This window comes from Dama dama, chromosome 33 (assembly GCF_033118175.1).
Source record: "Dama dama isolate Ldn47 chromosome 33, ASM3311817v1, whole genome shotgun sequence".
NCBI lineage: Eukaryota > Metazoa > Chordata > Mammalia > Artiodactyla > Cervidae > Dama > Dama dama.
In genome coordinates, this window is record NC_083713.1 from 65456006 (window position 1) to 65479486 (window position 23481).

Genomic DNA, 23481 nt, shown 5'->3' on the forward strand with positions numbered 1-23481 from the left:
ATGATATTTTGCAGGGAACCACATAAAACAAAAACAAAAACAAAACAAAACATTGACTTTTCCTTCAAAGCCCTTCATGCTCTGCCTTCTCTGCTTGGGAGATCTCTTTCTACTTTCATACCATCTTTGCTAGCATCTCTTTAGTTCCATCTGTTCTCTTTATTTCTTCAAATAACTCAATTTTCTGCATCTTGAAATCAAGGTTTCCACTTGTCTTTTCAATGCTCTTTGGCTGTAGTTCTTTATATTTCCTTTCCTTCCCTGCCACTCTTTCAAATAAGCATCTGAGAAAATTGCTGCTATTTTCTCTTTTCACTTTTTGCATAACCACTGACAATTTGGTTACCATCATCACACTTGAGTCAAATAGCTCTCAAGTTCCCACTAACAACCTTCTTATTACAAAATGTAGAGGTCCTTCTTGTGTCCTCTTGTCATTCTTGTCATTTCTGTTACCATTGAGCACATTAATAACTTTTCTCCCTGAAAATTGTGTCTTGAATAATTGAATTCTTAGAACTTTATATTGCAAGGGACATTTAGTCTATCCATTTCACTTTGTATCTGGGGGAAACTGAGGGACTGAAAAGGTTGAATGTTTTGCCCAGCAAGGGGCACAATTGTAAAACCAGGATTTTAAATCCAGGGTGTCAGGCCTACCATCCAGTATGAGAACTGGTTTTGGTAAGTTCTCATCCAATACTTTGAGAGCATTCCTAATTTTTATTCCTTCTTGTAGAAAACCCTCCCAGCTGGTCTCCTGGCTCCTTCCTTCCACAGCCCATTCTCCACTGTAGCAGTTAGGATGCCATTTCTAAAATGTAAACCAGAACTTATCACTCGCCTGCTTAGCCTCCAGTTCCTCTTTACTGCACTTGAAATAGAACCTAACCCGCTTTCCATGCCTTGAAAGACTGCCATGGTCCAACTCTCTAATCTCATTCCCTGCTCTTCTTTACTCTTAGGGGTCCCTGTGCTCCGTCACACAGACTCTCCCTCAACAGGTCAGCAAGACGAGCTCAGCCCTGCCCCTGGGTGCTTGCTTTGCTGTTTCTTCTACGTGAAATGTTTTTCTCCCCGACCATTGTCCAGCTTCTTCCTTCCCGTCATTTGGTCTCAGCTTAAATGACCACCTCCTCAGACACACCTATGCTGATGACACCATATCTCATATTGTCCCTAAACATACCACTGGCTACAGTTACAGAGCTTACTGACTTGACTTGGAGTTTATTGTGTTTCCCACACTTAGGATACAAATTCATAGAGTATAGAATGTCTTGTTTGCCATATCTCTAGTACTAGACTATCAAATGGCCAATACTTTGTATTTAAGAAACATTTATAGGATAAATAAATGAATTAATGAATAATGTCTGAATTTTTCTTTCTCATTTCCAATAACCCTTTCTTTTACTCTCCAGTTCTATTACCTGCCTCTCAGTTTTTCTTGCAATATAATTAAACCGGTTTCCTCATGAACCAATAAGGACAAAATACATTCCTGACTGGGGGCCTTTGTTCCAATTTTCTCTTTAACCAGAAATCCCATCCTATACCTCTCTACCTATTCAAGTGGTATCACTCCCCCAAAGCATAAGTCATTTCCATTTCTACAAAATCACTCCTCCCAGTCATCATTGATCACCCTTTCTTCAATTATGTAAAGTGACCCTTGAATTTTATGTAACCTAAATACTCATATATAATCTATACTATGCTGAATTGTGTCCAGTTCGTTCATATAATAATATTTAGGCACTGTGCCTAGACACTTGAATGTGCGTGTATGTATATATATAACCAGTCCTCATTATTTTTGGACTTTCTGAATTCACTCACTGCAGAAAATTTATTTGCAACGCCAGAATGAAAGCCTGCAGTGCTTTCATGGTTATTCACGGACATTTGCAGAGGGGTGAAGACTTTAAGTCGTCCAACACCTGTATTATGCCAGCTTAGGTCAACCAAAACAACGTCCTGCTTTCTTTTCTCAGCTCTCCCACTGGGAATGTGTGCTTTCACACTCAGTTTAGTGCCACTTTTTTATATTTTTTGTGAGTGGTCTCACTGTTGAAAATGGTCCCCAAGCATGGTGTCAACTGCTGTCTAATTTTCCTAAGTGCAAGAAGGCTGTGATGTGCCTCATGGAGAAAATGGGTATTAGATAAGCTTTGTTCAAGCATGAGTTATAGTGCCTTTTGTGGTTAGTTCAGTGCTAATTAATCAACACTATATATTAAACAAGATGTCTTTAAATAGAAACACTCATAAAACAAGATTACGTATTGATTAGTGATGAAACTGTTACAACCAAAGGCCTCCAGAAACCTAACCCTATATCTCCCCTAGGAGCAATGATTCAGTATTTGTTAATTCAGTGAACACAACTATCATGAATAATGAGAATTGACTATAGATGTGTGCATGTTATGTGTGAAGCTGTTAACCTCATTTAAGCATTTAGGAGACAAAGACCAAGAGTTATTGAAATTAAGTAGTTTGCCCAACATTATTTGCAAAGCTGATAAATGGTAGATGTGGAATCTGGCTGCCATATCCCAAAGTCTTTTGGCTTACAGTTTATACCAGTGACTTTTCTTTGTTTGTTTTAATTAGATAGAGTAATTCTATCTAATAATTCTATCTAAAAATTGTTTCTGTGTGTATACACACATACAGAAATAGTGGTAGATGATATATATATTTTTTAAAGCTTGCTTTGTAATCCCAATTTAGTGTTTAAGTACAGCGCTCTCGAATCTTAAAAGAGAAGTAGAAGGACCTCTTTATTTCTAAATTGAGTTGTAACTGCAGATTTCAAGTCCTTATCATGGAAATGAAGGTCTGATGAGTGAACAAACCTTAAAGAATCAAAGCTATAAAAATACAGTCCTGGATGTTTGTCTTGGCTTGGGGATCTGCACTTTAAACTTGCTGATCATGTATCTGAACTGAACTAGCTCCAGCTACAGAAGTGGACACACCTGTACATTGTATGTGGACACACCCAGGCCTGGTTTTATAAAGAGCTATCACCTGCTTAGTCAATTGCACATTTATATAAAGAAATGGAAATTATATCTTGAAATCTGTTAGGAAACAGATTAACATGGGTTAAGTTTCTATATAGTCTCCAATGTTTTATGTATTTATACATGCATGTATACTTATACATGTGTGCATATACATTGAATTTTTTCCTTCATATTTTATTTTCAAAAAAGAAGTTAAACAATTTCAGAACATGCAAAACACTTTTATGAACACAGTTAAAAACCTGTTTGTTTGTTTGTTTTTTCCTGCTTATGCTGTTATTTTCCCAGTGGGTTTTTTTAAGAATCCTACCTCTTAATACTTTTATATTTGCAAATGATCTCAGTCTAGTGCTGAATAAAAGAAACCTCTCACCACTGAAATCCAGTTTAGCCCACATGGTTGGCAACCAGCTGTAACAATACAAAGATTTCTATAGCATTCTGGTTAGAGTTAAAAAGTGTGATGGAATGATGACACCTGATTCTGTAGCACAGTGTCTTGATGTATGTATAAAAGTGGATATCATATTTTTCATATGATATGCTCTTGACATTTCTTTTTACTTTGAAAGCAAGAGCCAGTCATGAGGCTCAAATTCATACTTCCCAACTTCCAAAAAGCTGCAAGTGACAGGGTTGAGTAAGGAGCCACCAACGAACAGGGAGGCCAGGCAAGATAACATTTTATGTCTGCCTCAAGGCTATGCTACAGATCCCGGAGTATTTTCTAGAAAGGGGGCTATAGGGTCCTTAAGAGCCATGTCATTATTGAGCTGAAGGAACTAAGTGGTTTCAGCATAGGATTCTGAGATCTTTACCATTTAAATATTTTGTGGTATTTTCTTTTAGCTTATATTGGTTGCACGTCCAGTGACTTTGATGATCTTATTTTGAGGAACTAAGCTATACACAAGTCAAGGTATCAAGATTGACTTACTTTCCTGCAGTTTAGAGCAGAGCTGAATTTCATGGTGCAGATCTAAGTGAATTAACCACATGACTTCACCTACAAGTTTTTGGGCTCAGTCACTTCTTAAACAGGGCAGAGGACATGTGCATTCACTGGTGGTAACCCTATGACTTAACCTGCCAAAATTCATTGAAGTTATCTCTTGTGTTTATAGTATTAAGCACCACTAATACAAGCACCGCTCAGAATGTGTTTAGCAAAATTTTCTCTACCTCAGCCCTGGAAAGAAAGCAAAAAGGAAAGATCCAGACTCTTCAGCCTTAAACTCTTTCTCATGTTTCAGTGAAGATGACTAAAAACAACAATTCTTTCTTGCTTCAGGAAAAACTGTCAGAAGGAGAGCGAAAGCACAAGACAGCTTTGGAAGGCCGTCACGTGGTGCTGGATGAGGACGCGAGGAGTGAAGGCAGCCGTGAGGACGAGGGGCAGGAGAAGACCAGATGGCTGCTGGAAAGACTGAGAGCTCTAGAGGTGAGAAATGGAGCCATTTTTCACACGTTTAAAGAAAAATAACCGGGTCCTGCTTCTTTTATTGGCACTGCTTTTGAGAAAGGATAAATCTCCCTTTCTTAGTTCTCCCAGACTAATAGGATCTAGTAGCTGCCGTTGAGATGCCTTTGTCAATGCTGAGTTTAACGTTCAAATTTGTTTCACTGAATGAGTCTTAACCTGGTAACTATGACTGTATTGCCTTGAAAAGGGTACATAAGACAATAATTTATCTTAAATTCAGTTTGACCCTCAAACTAGATCAGTGTCCCTAAAATTGCAAGTTCTTTAAAGGAAGGGTTGAGTGATATTCTTGCTTTATTTTCCCAATACCTAATGATTGAATAAATGAATGAATAAACAAACTATTGAATACTGTGCAAGGACAATTATAAGAAAAATAATGTTAAGCAGTAGAGCTGTTTCTTCAAAAAACAGAAAAAGCTTATGCTGAAGTTCAACATATAAAACATATATAAATAGAGGTGAAGTTGCACGAAGGGTGCTTTAAGGAGGGTTTTTGACCACTGTAGTCCTCCAAAACAGTTCAAAACTTCTGGTCTGTTACTTAGTGGCATTTGACATCATTTCAACTATTAATTCCCAAATGTTTTTAGCAGCCCTCAAAGAGCATTTTAGTTATTAGTTCACATGCTGAAAGATCCAGCAAAGATGCCTTGTTCCATGAGTTGGCTTACCTCCTTTCAATAAATGTTTTGTTTGCATATAATACTGGAATGTAATTATTTTTAAGCAAGGACTATGGTAAGGCCACCTCTTCTTAAACTAGGCACAATGGGCCCTCAGCCAATATCTAAAAATATTGTTTTTACAGTGTTCTTGCCTGGAGAACTCTATGAACAGAGAAGCCTCGTGGGTTACAGTCCACAGGGTCACAAAGAGTTGGACATGGCTGAACAACTTTCACTTTCACCACAGTTTCTATGGAATCCTGAAACTTCCTGTGGTAATGTGAAGAAACATGACCCTGGAAGATCCTCTTTTCTTTTACTGACTTCTGCAGTTCTGTTCCCAATCCTAACAACCATGTTGTCTCTAGACACATACCATTTTTACTTTAATTTCCTCAGCAATAGTAAAGCAAAAGGAATAAGATTATGGACTTTGGAGACAGATTCCCACAGATTGGTTTGAATCTCAGTTTTATTATTTTCTAGTTTTGAATCCTTGGGCAAATCAATTAGACTGTATGCCTCTGTTGCCTCAACGGTAAAATTGGGTATAATAGTAACTTACCTTACAGGGAAGTAATGAGGGCTGAGTGAGTTAATATTTGTACAACAGTGCCTGGCCTATGGCCTTTTCTATCCTCCTACTCCAAGGCTCCTGCCTTTCCTTACATGATTTTCCCCCTATTTATCTGAGTACTATCATTAATATAAGAACTATGAATGAAAAACATCAACTGTTCCACACCAGGGTGACTGAAGGTTTAGTCTGTGATGTCACATATGGGGCAGAAGAGAGGTCAACTTAGGGACCCTCTGGCAGTTCCTTTTGAGCAAAAGGCCAATATTCACCTGTTTCCCCAAAGGTTCTCATTTGTCATTTTCCCAAGATAATCGCTGTGAAAGGTAGAAAGGCCTTCTCAAGGGAAACTGAGGCTGTTATCTGAGAGTTTTGAGAACTTAGATTTGTCTTGAGGTTGAATTAACTGGATTTTATTGTAGGAACGAATTAATATTACAATTTATTTACCTATAACCACATAACTTAAATTTTAGTCTTATTGATGATCACAGTGAAAATTGCTTTTAGTTCATCTAATTGTCACTGAGGCAACTTTTGAAGGACGTTTTATTTAATCAAGCTAAGAGGTTTCTAAAAAGTGTCTTTGGCAGTGAATGTTTTTTAAACCCTCACTGAGTAAGAAAGAACAGTAATTTTTTTTCTTTCACAGAGATCTTTACACTTCAGGCAACAACTCTTGCCTCCAGGATCAGTTGGATACAATAAATGATATCTCTAAGTGCCATTAAGCCCCGCAATTTTAATTAAAAAAATATTTTATTTCCTAAATTAATGTTCTATAGTCACAATGTCATGATTTCTTTCCTAAAATTCTTTACTGAATAGTAAATGAACTCTCTCCTTGCTCCTAATAGTAGTCACTATTGTCTACCTAAACTTCCTGGTGGCTCAGATGGTAAAGCGTCTGCCTACAATATGGGAGACCCAGGTTCAATCCCTGGGTTGGGAAGATCCCCTGGAGAAGGAAATGGCAATCCACTCCAGTATTCTTGCTGGAGAGTCCCATGGACAGAGGAGCCTGGTGGTCTACAGTCCATCAGGTCGCAAAGACTACCTAAACAGATAATAAAAAGAAATCATATCACATACACAAACACACACACAGTTATACATCCTCTAATTGTTACAAGAATTTTGTGTTACTTTATTTTTAAAAATTTAATATTTGTGTTCTCTATATAGAATTATTTGCATAAGTTAACAATTACTGTGAGAAGATAAAAGACTGATTTTGATAGACTGTAGTCAGAGCTGATCACAGACCCCCACATAGATTTCTACACTTTAACAAAATGCTCTTTTGGGAGATTGCTAGTGAATTAACCATAATGCTTCAAAATTACTTTGGTGAATTTTGATGTCATGCAGCAAGATTTTAGAAAGACAAAAATATTTTCTTTTCCATCAGTGTATTTTTGAAACAATCATATTTTTGTACCTTAATCTCTTGGCCCCTGGTGTGGTAGGAAGCAGAGAGTTATGATTGTCAGAGTGATGGAAAGCCGATTTCATTCATTCCTGCTCCACAAACAGGTGCAGAAAAGAAGAGACAAACTTGACATTTAATATCATGTTCTTGATGAATATCACAATATTATTCAAAGCCAGCCTGAACTGATTCAGGGATAGACTGGGAGTTTGGAAATAGCAGATACAAACTATTATATATAGAGTGGATAAACAACAAGGTCCAACTGTATAGCACAGAGAACTATATTCAATTCCCTGTGACAGACCCTAGTGGAAAAGAATATGAAAAAGAATGCATATATATTTATAACTGAATCACTTTGCTGTATCGAAATTAACACAACATTGTAAATCAACTGTACTTGAATAAAATGAATTTTTAAAAAAACAACCTAGATTATAGCCAAGCCGTCCCTGACTTTGAGAATTAAGTATATGTTGTCCAAGCACCAGATCCCTCAGCCTGAAGAAAGTCTAGTGCTCCCATGCCTACCTCAGAGTCATTCTCTCTTGTGGTCATTCCAGGGGCTACGTTTCTGTACCATTCAACTGTCAATCCCTCTTTCTTCTTTCAGAATCCATCTCAGGTGAAACAGAATCCACTTTACTCACTTTCCCCAAAATCCAGTCCCACGAAGAATATGTGGTCGTGCAGACTGTCCCCAAGGCTAAGGGCTTTGCACTCACCCTGTAGAGAGCCCTTCCTCCAAGTCCCTCAGCTGCTGGGCATTCCTCACTGGTCACTTCTCCTCAATTCCTAGCCTCCTGGCGTAGACCAGCTTTTTCTCACACGTTTTCTCTCCCATAGCCACACTCCCCATCATGTTATTACATAGAGCTCTGCTGGTCTCTGCACCTCATTCATGGTCTCATTCCACACTGTTCCCTGGCTCATCAAGGTATTTTACTAAATAAGGCATTTATTCACCTTCCAAAAAGAACTCCTTGGCCAGCAGTCAAAATAATAATTTCATATACACATGCATCTCACACTTTTTTTTTTTCTTAGCAGTTATTTTCTCCACTCAGTGCCTTGGTTTTGGTATTTGTCAAGTGTTGATGCAGAAGAGCAGGACACTTGACATCACCACCCAGCAACTGCTTCCCCTTGGTCTAAATGATAATTTTCATTTAGGGTCCCAATGTCTGCTGGAGAAACCATTTTATATATTTCATGTCTATGCCACAAGGACCACATAGGCAATCTGGATGCTGCTTGGACATTTTCTCTAACTCTTAAGTGCTAAGGATGGTATTTTCTGTTTTTAAGAAAAGTTTAGATTTCCATGGCTGCTATCAGAAACTGCTTTCTCAAAATAGAGCTCACCATTTTCATTGGCACGGCACCACCATGTCACAGGCCCCTGCCATTCCTTTCTCCTACCCCATCCCACATCATGGATCTAAAGATTCTTCCCAGACTTGACCTTCACAGTCTGTTGATTTGACCTTGTATCTTCCTTATTCTGTACTCCTGGACTTTGGCCTCAGGCCCCAGGTTTGCTCTTGGCATGTTCCTTGAAATGCACAATTCCTTGTCTCCAAACCCTCTCCCTATGGGCCAAAAAGCCCTTTTCCCCCATGCATTAACCAACTTCGTACTTGACCAGAAATCAACTTGGACATCCCTATACTCACTTTAAACTCCCATCGCATCTCTTATTCTCAGACTCTAGCCAGAAGGAGGACTGGCCTGAAACCATCTGGGAGTTTTGAGTCTCCAGGTTCTTGCAGAAGCCTTAGCTACAGCCTGAAGTCAGAAGAACTTAGCTTCTTATAGGAAAGATTTACTCTGTGCAGAAAAAATGTGACAATTAAATGTGTTAAAGTGAATAGCTTTCTTGTACAGTTAAACTTTCCTTGAAAGTAGGACAGTTAAAGTGCTAAGCTTAAGCATTCTTGTTAATCAGTAACTCCTATTTAAAATGAGGTAGTCTAGAATAGCAATTCTCAAATCTGGCCACACATCACAATTATATGTTGATATTTTAGTCAATAGATATTAACTGAATGCCTTCTATGGGCGAAACACTATTCTAGACCCTGGGATTTGATCAATTTTCATGGTCCTCAACCCCAGTCAACCCCAGGGAATGCAGACAAAATGTACAAACTTAAATAAAATAATAAATAAGCAAACAACGAATATATAAATAAGACACTCTGAATAAGAAAAAATGAGGTGACACAGTAGTAGAGACTCTGGGGATGGAAATGGGAGAGGTATTTATCTCCAGTGGCTTCTCATATTGGGTCATGTGGAGGTATATCAATTAAAAAAAGAAGATGACTGTGTAAGTGTCTGGAAGACAAACAAGAAGAAATTGTAAGTGTGAAAGCCCAGAGATGGTAGAAAACTTGGCAATTTAGAGGAACAGAAGTAAGAACTTTGTCCTAGGGAAATAAGGTATAAGATTTGAAAACTGAAACGAAATTGAGTTCAGTGAAGTAGACAAAGGCTATACCCTTTAAAGCCTTCTAGGTCAGTAAAGACTTTTAACATAATGATACATGGAAAGGAAAGCCAGTAGAGATTTTTAACTAGGGAAGTAGCATGATCTGATGTGTGCTTTAGAAAGACAATTCTTGCTGATTTGTGGGCTGATAGTAGGACACAGTTTTCTTGCCTGGAGAATCCCATGGACAGAGGAGACCGGCAGGCTACAGTCAAGAGGGTCACAGAGTCAGACATGACTAAAGTCAGACTTAGCAGCAGCAGTAGGACAGAGGTAGAAAAGATCAGGTAGGAGGTTGTTTCAGACTCTAAACAAGACATATTATTAGACTGGTCTAGTTGGGCAACTTAAGACTAACAGGGAATAAAAACAATAAAACTATACAGTAATATCAGTGGGCTAGTGGGGAATTGTAATGATTTTCACACACGTACACATGTACACATATACACTATTGTAATCTTCATAGCAACCCCATGGAATGAGATGTATATGATAATTATAATCCCCATTTTACAGATAATGAAACTGAGTTCCACGCAAGCTGGGTGACTTAGCCAAGGTCAGGTTAAGTGTGAGAATTTGATTTCCAGTTATGTAGTTTCTCTATGCTATGCTGGCAAGAAATAGTCAAGTAAGAAAATATTTTAGAAGTAAAGCCTACTGGAATTACTGAAGTATTGGATGTGGAATAGAGAGAAAATGAGATACAAGGATTACTTTTAGGCTTTTGACCTTAGTAACTGAACGCGGGATGTTCCAGATTTCTGAGAGAGGCAAGGTTTGGAAAAGAGGTGACTTGGGGAAAGAAATGTACCATCATCAATTTGCTATGTCCATGTTGAATTGAGATGCCTATTAAACATTCAAGTGATGATGTTCAATAGGCAATTGGCTATCCAAGGCCAAGGTCAGGGCTAGATATATAGATTTGAGTGTCATCAGAATATAGATGACATTCTATGTTGTGGAAATTAATAAGGCCATGAAGCTGGACCTTAAGGAGGTAGAGGACAGGGCCCTGGGGCACCTCTATATTGGCGGTCCAGCAGAGGAGGAAGAGCCAGCAAATGAGACCAGGAAACAGTAGCTAGTGAGCTGGGAGGAAAATCAGAACGATGAGGTGTCCTAGATGCCTGAGGAATAACGTGTTTCAAGGACAACCTTGTCGAATGCTGAGGGGAGAATAAGAGAGAAGAAACACAGAAATCCTCATTGGCTCTGGCAAAGGATGGGTTAGCTAAAAGCCTGGTAACAACAGTTTCTGATTGAGTCTGTAGGGAGGTAAAGACATGGAGACAGCATGGAGATAGATAGCTCTTCTAAGGTTTCTGGTGAAGTCAAGCCAAGATAGGCAAGAGTCATAGCTGGAGAGAGACATTGTACAAGAGGAACTCTTTTAAAAGCAGGGGACGTTAGGGCATGCTGATGTGCCATTGGGAACCACCCAGTAGAAAGGGCAAAATCCATGAGTTAGGAGTGAGAGATATAACTCACTCCTGTATAAATGTAGCAATGACATCTGCAAGCATAAGAGGGATGAAATGCGTGCAGGAATGGAGCTTCTGAAAAACCAGACGCCTATGAGACAACCCAGGAAATTCCAAGTCTTTAAGTCTAAGATGGAGGCTAAATATCTGGGTTTTTATAAAACCCTGAGGGTGTTTCAGATGCACAACCAGAATTGAGAATCACCAATACAGCTTTTAGAATAATACTGAAAGCTCTTGAAACACCTTAGGTCCAGTTCAGTACCAAACTCGTTGGTTTCAACCACTTTTCAGTCTAACCCTTCTTTGCCCCCAATCTTGAGTAGTACTTTTCCTGAATCTTCAGACTCAAGTGCAGAAGCCCTTCCCATGTGTGCCCATTGCCAGAGAGCTTTTGAACCTGAGGAAAGTTTATAAGCAAGGTATTCCAATGTGGCCTTTGATGGCTCCTCTGCCATGGCTGTGGGTTTGAAACACCTAGGTCTGACTTTGGCTCTTTGCTGATGAGAGAAACAGTCTGCTGTATGGCATTCCTGATTGACTTCAAGTTCTTACCTTTTTATTCCTCTCATTTTTGTCCTCTCCTTCATGCATGCTAAGTCACTTCAGATGTGTCCGACTCTTTGTGCCCCTATGGACTGTAGCCCTCCAGGCTCCTCTATCCACAGGATTCTTTAGGCAAGAATACTGGAGTGGGTTGCCATTTCCTTCTCCAGGGGATCTTCCTGACCCAGGGATCAAACCTGCATCTCTTATGTCTCCTGCATGGGCAGGCAGGTTCTCTACCACCAGCACCACCTGAGAAGTCCATCTTCTCTTATCCTAAGACAATATAAAAAGAAAATTCTAAAGTTATAAAGCAACATACTGGTGGTTGTCTAAGTAGAAATCCTTAGCTGTTTCCTTTTAATCTTTAGTTTCTACAACAGCCTGGTGACAGGTAGCTCCAGACATACCTGTCTTAAGTTACATGGTGTATATCTTTCTCCTGATTAATTCCTATACAACTGTTGGTCATTTAGCAACGATCAATGAACTAGGATTAGAGACAAAAGCTCCTCTTTGGTAAAGGGACTTGGAGGTTAAAAAAAATATTCCTTCCTATGTCAGTATGTAACTTTGCACTAACAGATTTCTGATTATAAAAATAGTCAGTAGTCAATAAAAATAGTCAATAGTCAATATAAAAATTTCCTAATTTTCACATTATAGAAAATTAGGAAAATATAAGGAAATAATGAAAAGTGAAAGTGTTAGTCGCTTCTGTTGTGTCTGACTCTTTGAGACCACGTAGACTGTAGCCCCTCCAGGCTCTTCTGTCCATAGATTTCTCCAGGCAAGAATACTGGAGTGGGTCGCTATTCCCTTCTCCAGGGAATCTTCCAGACCCAGGGATTGAACCCAGGTCCCCCACATTGCAGGCAGATTCTTTACCATCCAAGTCACCATGATAAGAAAATAGGTAACCCATCAGAAATATATGCTGTTGACATTTTGGCATGTATATTTTTAGTCATTTTTTTCCTCTGTTGTACTTAATCAAGTTGTTCACTCACTCAGTCGTGTCCGACTCTTTGTGAATCCATGGACTGCAGCATGCCAGGCTTCCCTGTCCTTTACTATCTCCCAGAGTTTGCTCAAATTCATGTCCATTGAGTCAATGATGCCAATCAAGTTTAAAACTCATAAGTGTCACTTTATACAGATAGTAGCTTGCTCTTTCTAGAATATATCAAAAATATCCCCCATGTGATCCAACGCTCCTTAAAATATGTCTTGATGGCTAGCAGAAATTTATCGAATGGATGCTGAGTACCATTTATTTAATCACTTTCATTGGCTACTTAGGTTGTTGATACTTTTTCCTTATTATAATGAAATGATGGGTGTCCTGGTGCAACAAACCTTTATACACACATATTTTAGTAGAATGCTCACCTCGTGACCATTCTTTTCAAAAAGTTACGCAACTAGATTTCTTCATATCTGTTTAAATGAAGCAGTGGCTCCCCAAAGTTAAGAACCCCAGAAATGGCTATGATGGGGCAGCAGTTAGGGAGAAGCACCCAACCCACCCTCTAGGAGCCACTGTGTTGCTCAGCATTGGATACAGTGACACGGCTGAGACGGTTTCAGAGATCTAAATTCTCGGGAAAGCGACAATGCAGGCAGTCCTGCTATTCTTTCAGGGCACTCTGTGATTACTCTTACAACTGTAGGTCATAGTGGCCCTGCTCAAACGGACTTAACAGAGAGACTGTAACTAGAAACCGAGGTGTAGCAGTGGATGAAGGCATGGACTAGTGCAGGGGTGCAGACCATGTCAGGGAGCTTTTTCCGTCTCTCAGCCCCACTGTCCTATGAGTTGGTTTCATTCTTAGGCAGGCTGTCTCCATTCACTGGCAGAGAGGGCAGATGGACGCTTCCAGTCTTGTCTCTCACTGCATCAGCAAACTGCTGAAAGGTTGTTTCTCTTTCCTGGTAATTCCATCCAAGCTCTCAGACTCCAGAAGAGGATGTCATTGACATGTGCTCACATACTGAAAATTGGAGGGGGGACATCACAACTGACAGTTCCATTATTTCTAAGATTTGGGAAAGTTCCTGGCATTTAGATATTTAAATGTCACAATTGCTTGAATGCCACTGAGAAAGGTAGGCTCCTACCTGGGTATTGCCTTTTCTTTGTCTTCTGTGGTGTCTTCTTTCTTTTTCTCTTATCTCTCGCCTCCTCTCTATCTCTGTCTGTTTCACTCCCTGTCTTCTCTACTGCTCCTTCTCGCCCTTCTTTGACATCTCTAGGTCTGGACTGTTACTTGCTGCTGGAGTTACAAAGATCCATGCAGCATTTTCTCTGCCCTGGAGACACATTGTTGGAAGGAAGACACAAATATGCTAATTTAAATAACAAAAAAATAAACACTAACATTTATAAAAAAAAAATTTTAAGTATGTCCAAGGGTCAATAGAACACCAAAATAGAAGGATGTAATTAGATTCTTTTGCAATAAGACCAGCAGATAAGAAAGTGCCATTTGAACTGAATCTTTGAGGTGTTGTGTATATTTTCTAGGCAAACAGTTCAAGGAAAGGCAGAGGTGATCTTGGCAATTCACCAGTGAGCAGTGGTGTGAAGGGAGATCTTAATTCCCTGCCCAGGAATTGAACCTGGGTAGCCAGTACTCTTGCCTGGAAAATCCCATGGACGGAGGAGCCTGGTAGGCTGCAGTCCATGGGGTCGCTAAGAGTGGGACACGACTGAGTGACTTCACTTTCACGTTCCTGCATTGGAGAAGGAAATGGCAGCCCACTCCAGTGTTCTTGCCTGGAGAATCCCGGGGACGGCGGAGCCTGGTGGGCTGCCGTCTATGGGGTCGCACAGAGTCGGACACGACTGAAGCGATTTAGCAGCAGCAGCAGCAGCAGCCTGCATGAGAACCAGGAATCCTAACCACCAGACAGACCAGCAAGAGCTAGAGGCTACAAGCTATTTCCCTGGATCTTTGCCCCCAGTGAAACATGTGTTTATCACAGAAGACGAAACTGTAAATACAGGTACGAAGTTCATTATTAGAGACATAGCAGAACAACAAGTGGGAGAGCACACAGGGAAATGGTTTGTTTAGTTAAGATGGAAGCAAGGCAGAAAAGCACGCCTGGAGAGGAAGGGGGTGGGCATCCCACCTAGTGAGGAGGAGCGCAGTAAAGAGGTGGTTAGTTCATTCATATAGGTCAGTTCTTCCAGGTCTTTTGTCGTCTTGCAGGCCAATCCTCTGGTTTCTTTTCCCATGCCTGACCTACCCTGGAACCTTCCCCTGGGGTGTGCACGCACCCCTCAGCCAAGAGGGATCTCCCAGTGAAGGCTTCTGGGAGGAACAAGACTATTACTCAGCCATTAAAAAGAATTCATTTGAACCAGTCCTAATGAGATGGATGAAGCTGGAGCCCATTATACAGAGTGAAGTAAGCCAGAAAGATAAAGAACATTACAGCATACTGACACATGTATATGGAATTTAGAAAGGTGATAACGATAACCCTATATGCAGAACAGAAAAAGAGACACAGAAATACAGAACAGACTTTTGAACTTTGTGGGAGAATGTGAGGGTGGGATATTTCAAAAGAACAGCATGTATACTATCTATGGTGAAACAGATCACCAGCCCAGGTGGGATGCACGAGACAAGTGCTCGGGCCTGGTGCACTGGGAAGACCCAGAGGAATCGGGTGGAGAGGGAGGTGGGAGGGGGGATCGGGATTGGGAATACATGTAAATCTATGGCTGATTCATATCAATGTATGACAAAACCCACTGGAAAAAAAAAATAATAATAATAAAAATAAAAAGTAATAAAAAAAAAAAAAAACAAAAAAAAGACTCAGTATGGTCTGGTGTTATCCTCTGACTTTTGACCCACAAGGAGCCTTTCTGTCTGGTGTAATGTCTCCCTTGTCCCAAAAGAGGGGAGGGGGGACCCCTTAATCCTTTACTCAAACAGGATTTTGCTCCTTGTCCTTACCTTGACTGATTGCCTTGACTACTCCCATGAGGTGTTGACAAGAGACAAACACTGGGTATTTACCCTGTTTCTGTTGTTACTTCCATCTTGGATGGCAAATAGGAAGCTGATTGTAAACGCCTTAACTGGAGCCCACCTATCTCCTGTCTCAGAAAATGCTTATAGTTCTAAGTACCCAGCCTGCAGCCCACTTCTTTGTGCCGCATGACATGTAAACAGGAGGCCAGTTGTAAATGTCTAACCTGGAGCCCATCTATCTCCTACATCAGAGGGAGCTGACTGGACCAAAGCAGAAAAGTCTGACACAGCATCAAGCAGCCATCAGGATGCAGGCCTGCCTAGAGCCTGGTACATTCTTCCAGAAATTAAACTGGAAGGCTGGGCCTGTCCTGGCATTGCCAGTGCATGGAGCCACTCATCTATTCCACACATGTGGATTAAAAGCTAACAGTGTTTATTTAGAAAATTCATGGAGCGTCTAATCAAACCTCTAATCTGTTTAGAGATAAACAGCCCTTTGAATTTCCCCAGTGTCCTGGAGCTACAGCTCCTCTTTAGAGCATAAAATAAAACAGCCAAAGAAACACAGCAAGTGAGGGTGTGAAGCAGACCTGGGTCACGGAGAGAATGTTTATGACCTTAAAGTTTACGTCCCCACCGACTCCTTTGGAGTGTAGAAAAAAGATGTGCCTTCCATAAATTAAAGTGGTACCAATCACCAAACCTTTGATCTGTGTGCGTTGTCTTTCTGCTGTCTCTTCACTATAGATGTGGAGGAAATGAACTTGTCTGCAATTTAAGTTTCCTGATAATAGGCAGCGAGGCTGTCCTCTTACTTAGGGTTCGGTTAGCATCCACATCGCTGTTTCACAGCAGCCGTTTTGGCCTTCCAACTCCTGGAAGCTTGTTCAATCAAGACGTGAACTTTCATCAGTTATGACTAATTGCTGAGGGGAAAGAAAAAAAAAAAAAATCCTCAGTGTGAGGTAGTAAGCTACAGTGTTAAGGGGACCTATGACTGCATTGCCTGGCCAGGGGCTGATTTGAGTGGAAATGTGTTAGAAGCACCTTAGATGTTAGAAAAAGCCAATATGTCAGGAATTAATCTGCATAAATATGGTACTTGGCCCTGCTCAGATTTAGGAGCTGGTAAGAAAACCCCAAATCTTAGAGAAAGACAATGCATCAAAGCCTAATCTCCATAAATATTCTAACAGCTCTCAAAGAAGAAAAATGAACCATTGGGCAAACATTAATTGTGCCCAGAGGTAATTAGAACAAAGTGTTGTTAATTGTGTGTTGGTTTAATATTATGTAGCTGTGGCTTTGTTTTTTTTCATGAAGGGTATAAATTTTGATGTCAGAAACTGAAAGCTGGCTGGCTTGATTAATCAAAAGGCCTCAGTTTGCTTAGTCATAGCCAATTAGGCATTTTAATCCTCACTATCTATGCAAAGTATGATTAAGCCTGGTATGTCACAAGTATAATTGGAAAACAAAACCCCAAATCTTGGTTCTTTTTTCATTGTGGGTTTCTGAGTTATTCTAAAAGCGATGTAGCACTTTTCAATAACTTACTTAAGTGTCATGAATAAAAATTACAGTCTGTGATTCAAAACACTGTATGATTGATGAACAGAACCAGTTCCCAGTTACAGACTTACTGCATTCTATAAACTCTAATAGTTTGCGAGGAGAAAATGTTACACAGCCTTGGGGGAAAAGAAAAGCTGTGGTTCCAGAATAGGGTCCAGAAAAATGCCCTTGTTATATAGGTATTGCCTTTATGTGCTTAGTCAGTAATATGGTCACCCTAAATCTAAGAAGTGTTGTAAGAAATCCACTTACTCTGATTTCTGATGACAGTCTTTCGAGGGTGACCTAATTCATTAACATTCAAGTCAGCCCCAACCCTAGGGGTTCTCTACTTTGCAAGTGGGAAAAATACAGTTTTAGTCTATAACCAAAGCTTTGTGACCAAGTACTCTGTGAGCGGATCAAGGAATTTAAAATTTGAACGTGGGAGGAGAGATTATAAATACAAACTGTCCTGGGTATAAAAAAATCTCTGTACAGTATTGACTTGTGTAATTAGTCCTATTTCAGAACTATCCAAAAATATCTTTGTTGTTATTTGTGAATTTAACTTTCTAAATATAAGCGTCCTTAGCATGATGCTCAGTTGCATCCCTGGTTTTCTAATTGGAGCCCATTAATTACAGTCACCCAGGGTAGGCTTGACCTCTTCAATGTTCAACGTTGCCAAGTATTCAACTAATATAGGGGCATTGGGCTTTTCTAGAAAGTTAACTTTCTGATGTGCTCTTAAAGATACAGCTTGTAAAATGTGCCTGTTGTTTTGGACAGACAATATCCCAACATAGCAAAGAAAAAGGAAATGCTTTTAAAATTACACGAGGGTATCTGACCTGTTTGGAAATTTTGGATCTTTTTTTATCAAGGCAGAGTCTTTTCCTTTACTTGTGTCTCATTGGTAGTCATATCCATGGGGGCCTTTCTTAGAAACAGGAAAAGCATCTTTTCCTGTGACATCATTTTGTGTGTGTGTGTGTGTGTGTGTTTTACATGCCTAGAGCCAAAGTCAAATTGGCTTTGGTAATCTCATAAAACACCAAGATGATTGTGAATTCGTTTAGAGGTGACTGCCTCCCTTATAGCATAGTAACTTGGAAGAAGGGACTCTAAGTAATTCCAGCTTAAAATGAGAAGCAACCACAGGCAAACCGTGCGACGTGCCGCTGTTTCCAAGTCCATATGATAAAATGCTTTCCTCAGAAACCCAGTAACCAGAAATCTCCCTGCAGTCTTGTTTTATGAGAGAGACAAATAAGCAAACAAACAGGTTTTTCTCCTCCCAGAGCAGTGTCTGCCTATTTCCTGAGACGAATGTAAATTCTTGAGTGCAAACCCCATTTATGATCTTTCCCAGTTCTCAGTGCCCAAAACCTGATCCCAGGGGTTTCATGGCAAGGGCATAAACCCTTTATGGATCATCAAAAAAAATCTAAACCATGCTCATTATCAAGTAATTATTATTATAATAGATTATCACATAATTATTATCATAGATTTAATAAGTACATATTGACTAAAATAGTGATATTATAATTATAAAAATGATATAATACTACAACCTCTTGTTGCCAGCCAGATGTAAATTTGGTAAATTCACTGGCAATACATTTTGGGGGGAAAATATTAAAAGAGACATATCTGGTAATCTTATGTAGGATCTTCAGTTATTAATAATAGCTCAGCTCACAATTGTGAAAAAAGAAATTTCCAGAAGTATTTCTAGTAAGGTGCACTCTAGGAGTATGTATTTAATGAACAGATTCAAGTTTGGTTTGTTAAAAAGTATGAATTTCTTTTACCTGTTATGACAGTTTTCAAAGAGCTGGAAAAGAATTCTTTGTTCTTCCTCCTCTACCATCACCCTAGTACCCTTATATTCTTCACTGATTCACAGACAAGTGGGTAGAGACACAGACACATACATATGTGGTCTGTATTGTACATACCTGCCTCTCTCTGCAGGGACATCTGAGAGTGGACACTGTTTTAGTGAGTCACACAGGTGACTTGAGGACCCTGAGATATTGTGCTTCCAGACTTCTGGGCTGTCTCCTTTGTCACTGATCCTCATATTTCACTTCCTCATCAATTTCTTTGTATCTTCTCTTCCCCGGAGTGATTCAAAGGGGGAGGTAATCTCTTGTCTTTCCTTCTCACTATGATTTTTTTTAACTTTACTTTTTATTAAAGTATAGTTGATTTACAATGTGTTAGTTTCAGCAAATTGATTCAATCATATATGTGTATATATATATTTTTTTTTTCAGATTCTTTTCCATTATAGATTATTATAAGATATTCAATATGGTTCCCTGCACTATACAGAAGGACCTTGTTATTCATATAAAGTAGTGTGTATGTGCTATACAGTAGGATGCTGTTATTTATTTTATATATAGCAGTGTGTATATATTAATCCCAAACTTAATTTATTCCTTCCCACCCCTCCCCTTTGACAACCATAAGATTGTTTTCTATGTCTGTGACTCTGTTTCTGATTTGTAAATAAGTTCATTTGTATCATTTTTTATATTCCACATATACCAGATATCATATTTATATTTCTGTCTGACTTATTTTACTTATTATGATAATCTCTAGGTCCATCCATTTTGCTGCAAATGGCATAATTTCATTCTTTTTGTGGCTGAGTAATATTCCATTGTGATATATACCACACCTTTTTCATCTGTTCATCTGATGATGGACATTTAGGTTACTTCCATGTCTTTGATATTGTAAATAGTGCTGCTGTGAGCACTGGAATGCATGTATCTTTTCAAATTAGAGTTTTCATATTTTTCCAGATATTTGCCCACGAGTGAGATTGCTGGATAATATGGCAACTCAATTTTTAGGTTTTTTTTTTTTTTTTTTTTTTAAGGGAATCTCAATGTTTTTCCATGTTTCTTTATTCTGATTTCTCTGATTTCTTGTTTTTCTGAATCAGGACACCAGAGATTCATTGTGACATAGGCCGTTGCTCATCCATTGGAATGTTCTATTCCTTACACATAATGAATTGGTTATAACAAATCAGACCCTATATCAATCTTTGGGTGTCTCTAAACTTGATTTCTCAAGAGCTGGGAGGGATTAGGGGCAGGTGGAGAAGGGGACAACAGAAGACGAGATGGCTGGATGGCATCACCAACTCGATGGACATGAGTTTGAGTAAACTCTGGGAGTTGGTGATGGGCAGGGAGGCCTGACGTGCTGCAATTCATGGGTTCGCAAAGAATCGGACACGACTGAGCGACTGAACTGAACTGAAAATGAACTGAAACTTGATTTATTTGTGCCCAGGGATTGCTATCCACCTGCCAAGGTGTAGGTATGGGGAAGAGGTGGGAGGGCCAAAATATTGAACCTGGGTCTGCAGTCATTTCGAAAGCCACAGCTTCCAAGAGACCAAATTCCAACTGGTCAGGATATCAAGATACACCTCTAGGTTGGTGCCTTTGGTCTTGGAATTTGCATGGAGAATTTGGAGGATGGGTCTCTTCTTCCCACACAGCCTCTTGTTTGAAGCTGTCCAGAGAGCCCATCACTATTTTTCACTCTCATCTCCTAGGCTCAAATTTGGTCCCCAAACCTTTACTCTGAAGAACCAGTTTACATTTTCTCTAGTTGCTCCTCAGCCGGGCTGTCAGTTGCGTAGTTTCTCCGCCTCTCTGCCGATGCCCCTTTGCTACTGGAGGCTGTGCTTTAGGGAGACCTTAAAGCAATTCTCCTGCTGTCTCAGCAGGCAACAGTCCCTTTTAACTTCTCTCTGCAGTTATTTGGTTACCTGCTGCCAGCTGCTCTCTGCCCAGAACCAGCTAAGACGAATCTTGTTGCAATGAGTTACAAACCTACAGAAAGCCAAACTGACCTTCTAAACCAGCCATTCATAAAGAGGACCCACTTATTTTTTGGAAGCCTCACATGCATGGTTGCATCAGAAAAAAATATAGAGAAAGGGTCTATAGGATGTGAAAAATAAAGTGGGAGCTGTTTTTGTATAAAAATAACTAAGTCGTTACTATGGTGGTTCTACCATTATTCAAGTCAGCCCACAGGCACTTGTCACTGTTCCCCTCCCTTCCCTGTATCCCATGGGCATTCATTGAGGAGGCTATAAGGATGCCAAGATATTAAAGAAAGATTTTGGAAGATCTTATGTATCCCAGATCAGGGTGATTTCAGTTTCAGTAGCAAGTTTATATATTTCAGCACTGAGGCTAGTATCATAGTAATCCTTCCTGAAGAATAAGAAGATATTCTCACAAGACAGTGCATTGGCAATCCGGGATAGGGGGCGGTTGAAACTGGTGAAAAATGCACTTTATATAGCCCCCATAATGTGATTCTGTAAATTTGCATTTCTTTTATTTGGGATTTAAGTTCCCTTCCCCCCCACAAAAAAAGCTAGTGTCCTGTCATCCCTCTCTAAAGTGTGGGTTCCCAGAGGGTAAGACAAGGAAGTACAGTTTCACCTTGAATTTCTATTGAACAGAACTCACTGTGTTGAATTATAGCATTTGCTTAAATCACTGAGGCAGTACACTCTGCATATGAATACAAAGGTTTATAATAAGAAGAGGGGCCCTGCTAAAGGGATGGTATACCAAGATAATAGTCACAGAACTAATCTGTTTTTCATTCTTTGGCTGCAAGGAATTGTGTACTATCTGCTGAGGAAATCATTTCATTTTAAAATTACACTTTATTATTAATACTGATAAACCAAGACAAAATAAAACCCAGGAGACTCACCTGTTTTGCATCATTCCTAGTTTTCATTTATTCTACTCTCAGTATGTAAATAAGCATATCTTATTTTAAAATCAACACTGCTGTGCAGTGTCTTTAATGACTTTTAGGTAGAGTTGACTAATCCATAGGTCATCTTTTTTTTTTTAACTTAATTTTTTATACTTGAGAGAAGAGCTTTTCCAAAAAAAATCCCAGTGTTAACAACTTGAAAGTCTATAATTCTTATAGTTCTCCCATTTTGATTTTTATGTCACAGAATATTTAATTTTCTTTTACTATATGGATTGCCACCTCTATTTGAATTCACCTTAAGCGTATGACAAATAAAAACCCTACTCTGATCCTATTAGGAGAGGTAACCAGCATGCCCCCTGTGAAACTGAATTTTTATTGTATGTGTGGAAAACAACATTGAATTTACTTGGTCTGTTTTGATCAATGCTTTATAACTATCACTTCTTTGAAAATGAATCCTGTGATAATTTGGCCTCAAATATGAACTTCTGAAGGTGATAAAGCATTCATGAATTGGAGCTATGACTCACTTTGTACAGCTTTCATTTCCTTGTCAGCTTGTCACCCAGAGAAATTAGAGATGTTTTGAGGAGGTGGGAGGCAGTGAGCGCTTAGCCAGTACCCACAGAAAGATCGATGGTATTTTAAGGGCAGCTGTCCTCTGCAGGGTCATTATAAATTCCAGAGACCAGCAAAACATCATCATTACTCATTATTGCTGAATTAAAACCTGGGTGTTCACCCTGAAGACAATTCTGGAAATGGTATCAGTTGCCCCATTTCCTCTGGATGCCTTAGGAGGTCACTTACCTGCCAGAGGACAGGCTGTTTCTTAGAGAATATCTTGCTGAGAACCTCACCCCCAGCTCCTTTCACAGAAGCAAACTTGGAAATTGATTACCAAGCAATCTGAGGAGAGGTCCCACGGTCAGCCTCGCCTCCTTTCCCTTCCAACTCCAACTTCTTTAGTAACTCACCTGTTTCACGAATTTCCTGTATTTTAGCTCCCCCCACCCCGCCACCTCACTCTAAGAGTCTAATATTAAAATTCAAATCTCTTACGATAACTCTTACGTGATGATGGATTTTCTGACAAAGGCAAGTAGGACATGCCTTTGTCTAAATTAAGAAAAACAAAAATTCAGTTGAATAGATTTAAAGATTAAATTGACTTTATTTGGTGATTCATGAATTGGTCAGCATCCCATCCAGCAACAGAAAGAAGCTCTGCTGAGCTGTAGAAAAAAGGAAGGGGTTTTAGAGGTGGAAAGGGAGCCGTAGGAGGAATCTATTAGCAAAAAAATGCATTGTTTCAGGCAAGGTTGCCTTCCTAAGGGGAACGGAAGGAGTTTGTGGGTCTGTTGGGCAGATTATCTCACCAGTGCTGAACAGGTAATTCCTAGT

The 23481-nt window shown here is 39.6% G+C and overlaps 1 protein-coding gene across 1 annotated transcript in view; it reads left to right on the top strand.

Annotated features, from left to right (window-relative positions):
• NCKAP5 (NCK associated protein 5) overlaps positions 1–23481 on the top strand; it is a 1007389-nt gene that overhangs the window by 682135 nt on the left and 301773 nt on the right. Inside the window, exon 7 of the mRNA XM_061135363.1 lies at positions 4330–4479. Within this exon, the coding sequence (XP_060991346.1) occupies positions 4330–4479 (150 nt within the window). The remainder of the gene's footprint in view (positions 1–4329; positions 4480–23481) is intronic.